A 4,670-nucleotide genomic window follows, 5' to 3' on the forward strand; every position below is an offset into this window, starting at 1 on the left:
TAGTGGATGAGTAAGTAAGCAAGGCTGGGGCCCCGGGTCAGTGGTAAGGCACTCAGCGAGCACCTCGAGCTTGCGGGTCCAATCTCTGCTGACCAGAGAAAAAGAACCACCACAAGTAGGGAAAGAAGACTAACTTCTCAGCAACAGAAAGGAAAAAGCAGAAGCCGTCCCAGAAGGACTGAGACAAGTCAGGTCCCTGTGGCAAGTGGTGGTGGGACGTGGCAAAAAAATAAACACCGGAAAAGGGCTCAGGGTTCACTGCGCAGACAGCAGCAGCAGCAGCACAGGACTTAGAGCCAAGTGCGGCCTGGGCTCAAGTTCGTACCTGCAGCCAAGTGCTCTGCAGCAATTAAGAACACACAGGCAGCGCTGGCACTGCCATCTAATTTGTGACTACAGCATTAAGTGACACGAGTAGACCTCTTAGAACATGAAGCAGCAATCAGCACCTGGCAGCACTTGTAATTAAGGGAAGAACAACCCAGAACAGAACATTAGCCCACCAGTTTAGAATTCAAAACGCATATTGTTAAACCAAAGAGCAGACTCTCAAGCTAGAGAAAGGTGCAAGACTCACACTCAAGTCCATAAACTGACCAATTTAGTAAACATTAACATTTAAAACTACACAGCTTAACAAGTAAGGTAAGGGTTGGGGAGATGGCTCAGTGGAATAAGCACTTCCCTGGCAAGCAAAAGGGCCTGAGTTCAATCCCTGGTTTTGCCAAAAAAAATACAAGTAATGTAATATTACCACTAGGTGGCAACGATACAGCCGGTTCACAAAAAAAAAAAAAAAAAAAATCAAAAACAGCGAACAAATCCAGACAAGTTTCAAGCTTTTTAGTACTTAACTTTCATTTACAAAAATTATATGTAATTAATAGCAGAATTTATGATCTGACTCAGTATGTATGCTAACTTATTCTTTTCCTCACTAACCAAAGGTAATTTATGCAATGAACACAATTTTTAAACACTTTAATCACAAATCTTTTGGAAAATCAGTACAAATACACAGTGAAGATAACAGAAATTATGGGAAGTTGAAAATCTTTTAAAAGTTTAAAAATTTGGAGAAAGGCACAAAGTAGTTCATCAAAAACAAATGTTTCAAAAAGGAGAATCAACACCTTATAATTTTAAAATTTTTGGACCATAATAAGGAAAGGTTTGGTTTTATATTACAAATTATATTAATTTTAATATATGCAAAAGATTTTCAAAGTGTTAAACAGTTTATTAAATTTACCAAAATTGTTACCTATATTACATGTCAAAGTAATCCCTTCTACAATTATCAAACAATAAACAATGAAATTCCTAGCTGACACTTTCCAGTTACTTCTGCTTTCTCCATAAAAAGATTCAAACATGATTTATTTTAAATACTAAAAACTTTATTCTTTTCATTTCTTCTTTTCATGTCAAACAAGAACCAGTTATGACAAAAGTTTTAAGATATAGGTAATATTGTGAAATATTCAGTAAATAAGCAAATCTTTAAATTCCCTAGACATTATTCCCCAAATACAATGTGAGAGCTCATATCATTATATAAAGCATTAAGCAATCTGTATAATTAGATAAATAATACATGTGTTCAATGACCCAATTCATAGCAAAACATCAAAAATTAAAACAAGCTTATTTACTTTGTATAAATAACCTATTCTCCAAAATTTTAACTTCATTTCCTACAATGAATTGATCAGAATACATCTTCTATGTATCAGCTTTTCAATGGTTTCTCATTCTGCAGTAACTTACTATATTTCCAGAAAAATCTCCCCTTCTTGCCACTTACACAAATGTAAAACAGAAGTATACTTTGTATGTTATTTTTATCATCAACAGATCATTATTTCCCCACTATTACTAAACTTCATATTTTAGGTTATAGATCACCCTGAAGCCTAACCATTGAGGTCTTTCTCATCCTGTCAACCAATACATATACCCAAAACAACTATATAGCATAAGAAAAGATTACTGTGGCAGCCCTCAAAATTCAAGCAAAAGATTTTAGGAAAGTGCTTAAACTCTGTTTACTGTTATTTCTAACTTCTGCTAGCGAACTTGGGGAATGTCACTGTTTTTGAGATGACTGTAGATTTACACAACTGAATTATATTGGTATTTATACAGAATCAGATTCTGGTTATTTGAACAAATAAAGGGTCAAGACAGATAATGAAAAGTTTCCAAGCTATGCCAGATAATATTTTTTTTAAAAATCTGTAACCCACAAGACTGTGTCTGAGAATTCAGAAAACAAAAAGATAGCAAAGACAATGAGTATGAATTAGCAAAACAAAGATTAAGTTAAAATGCCATTACTGACTTGAGTCTGTGAGCTTTTGCTTATTTCTGATGGTGGCCCTAAGTTTGCGGATCACCAGTCTATCAGGTAGGATCATATCACCTTGTTGCTCCAGATAATCCAACAAGTTTTCAGTCCATTGGAGCGCAGCTGTGTGATTTATATGTTTCTCTGGAATTAGTTCTATGTCCTCCTCTTCATTATCACTAGATTCATCTGTCTGACCTTGTGCTCTTCTGATGATTTCACTGTCAGTTAATACTTCATAACCCGGTTCGGTACTGTCTACTTCAAGCCACTTCTCAATGTTTTCAGTAGTAACATTTTCCAATCCTTTGGTATGTTGTAAAATGGTGGCGACAGCAGCCACAGAAATATCTTCATCATCAAAGTTCATACTTTCTTTTTCCTCTATGGTAGGAAGAATTTGCTTCCAAGCCCTACTAATAGTAACCGGTTGTACTAGGTTCCATGCCATTGCTATTTCATAAAGTGCATCCAGCAGAGTCAGCTTCTTCCAGAATGATTTTAAGTCATTACCTTCTTCCAGGTTTTTCTGGAGAAGACCTGCACGATAGTTTCTCTTCATGGTTGCTATGACTCCCTGATCCAAGGGCTGAATCAACGAAGCCACGTTAGGTGGCAAATATTTAGCAAATATTTGACCATCATCTGAACGAAGGACGTTTTCATTTGGATGTGTTGGTGAATTATCCAACAAAAGTACAGCTTTTTCTTGCAAACCTTTGGATCTTAGGTACTCTCGAACCTGTGGCACAAAGATCTTATCAAACCATTGTCTGAAAATGGAAAGATCCATCCATGCACCTTTTTGGCTGAAATAAGAAACTGGCAGGTTTAAAGTGTCAGTTGACTTGAAGGAGCGAGGTTTCTTTGCTTTGCCCACAACACAAAGTTTAAGCTTGTGTGAACCTGTCGCATTGGCACAACACATGATAGTAACTCTTTCTTCAACTGCCTTTTGCCCCGGGACAGTGCATTTGCCTTTCATTAGTGAAGTCCTGGAAGGCAGACACTTCCAAAACAGTCCAGTTTCATCCGCGTTGTAGATCTGTTCAGGCTCTAAGTTCTCGTGCTCAATAAAATCTCGAAAGTTGTTACAAAAATCTTCCACCGCTGTCTCGTCTCCATTTAATCTTTCATTTCTAATGTTAATCTCTCTAATGCTGTGCCTCTGCTTAAATCGAGTTAACCAACCTGCGGAGGGGTTAAAATCACCATCCATTCCCAAAGCATAAAAGAAGAACTCTGCCCTTTTTGCACAAATGGGTCCAGACACGGGATTCCCTTTTGCTCTCTGCTGATTAAACCATTCCAGCATTGCTTTATCCAGCTCCTCATACATGGAGGGCTTCATAGATTTCCTCTTGGCCAGAAGACTTGTAGAATCAGAACTACTTGCATAAGTTATAATCTTTTCTTTATTTTTTCTAATATCCCGAACTGTTGTTTCACCAATTCCATAAATCACAGCCAGCTGTTTGGAAGAACCTCCATCTTCAAGTTTCTTTATTATATCAAGCTTATCTTTAATAGTCAGCACCACACGCTTCCGTTTCCCTGACATGGTGATGTTCTGGAGCTTCCCTTCTACTAATGCTGTAGTAATCCACAAATCCTTCCTTGTCTTTGACTCACTTCAGCGAAGTCTTCACACAGTATCCCTACTTCACAGCATCCCGACGGCCCTGCCCCCTGCCCGGCTGGCTCGGCAGGCAGAGACTGCAGCGCAAGGCGAAGGGGCAAGTTTGCGGCCTTTCACTTCGCAGGGCAGCAGAGGAGGCCCCAACTCACCGCGGATAATCTGGATTACAGGCATGTGTTTCGTTACCAGGGGCCGCGAGGAAGACCATAACCGCACCGTGGCGTCCAACCTCGTTCGCGGGCGCCCAGGACGCCGCGAGGCTCTCGGGCAGCGCTGCCACACCCCGGAGTCGCAGCGGGGAGCGGGGAGCGGGGAGCGGAGGCTCCGCTGGGCTCCTCCCGGGGACAACCGCGTCGGACTCTGTCTCGGCGCCAGGCCGCCGCCGCCGCCGCCGCCGCCGCGCTGGGTTCAGCCTGGAGTCCCCCGGCCCCGCTCGGCCCGCGGCACCTCTCAACCGCCTCCGGAGTAACCCGCAGCCCGCGCCGCTCTCCCGCCGCCCCGCGGAAGCCGCTCCACCCCTCAGCGCAGGCGCGGGGAAGACGCGCCCGCCCACCGCAGCCCGCCCCGCCTCGCCGAGCTTCCGAGAGGCGGGACTTCCTCTGGCCCCGGAAGGGGCGGGGAGCCGCTGGGACAAGGTCCGGGCGGAAGTGGAGGCGGGCGGGGCGCCGCTGGGGCAGGGTC

General features: G+C 42.5%; 1 protein-coding gene across 1 annotated transcript; it reads right to left on the reverse strand.

Moving 5' to 3' along the window:
* Positions 1-1,389: 1,389 nt before the first annotated feature.
* Positions 1,390-4,550, reverse strand: Jrkl (JRK like). Its single transcript, XM_004626157.2, has one exon. The coding sequence runs from the start codon at positions 3,909-3,911 to the stop codon at positions 2,337-2,339; it is 1,575 nt and encodes a 524-aa protein (XP_004626214.1). The 5' UTR covers positions 3,912-4,550; the 3' UTR covers positions 1,390-2,336.
* Positions 4,551-4,670: the final 120 nt, after the last annotated feature.

The sequence above is a fragment of the Octodon degus genome, unplaced genomic scaffold (genome assembly GCF_000260255.1).
Source record: "Octodon degus isolate 3935 unplaced genomic scaffold, OctDeg1.0 scaffold00012, whole genome shotgun sequence".
Lineage (NCBI taxonomy): Eukaryota > Metazoa > Chordata > Mammalia > Rodentia > Octodontidae > Octodon > Octodon degus.

Coding starts and splice junctions, on each gene's coding strand:
- Jrkl (XM_004626157.2), bottom strand. CDS start 3,911: ATGTCAGGGAAACGGAAGCGTGTGGTGCTGACTATTAAAGATAAGCTT.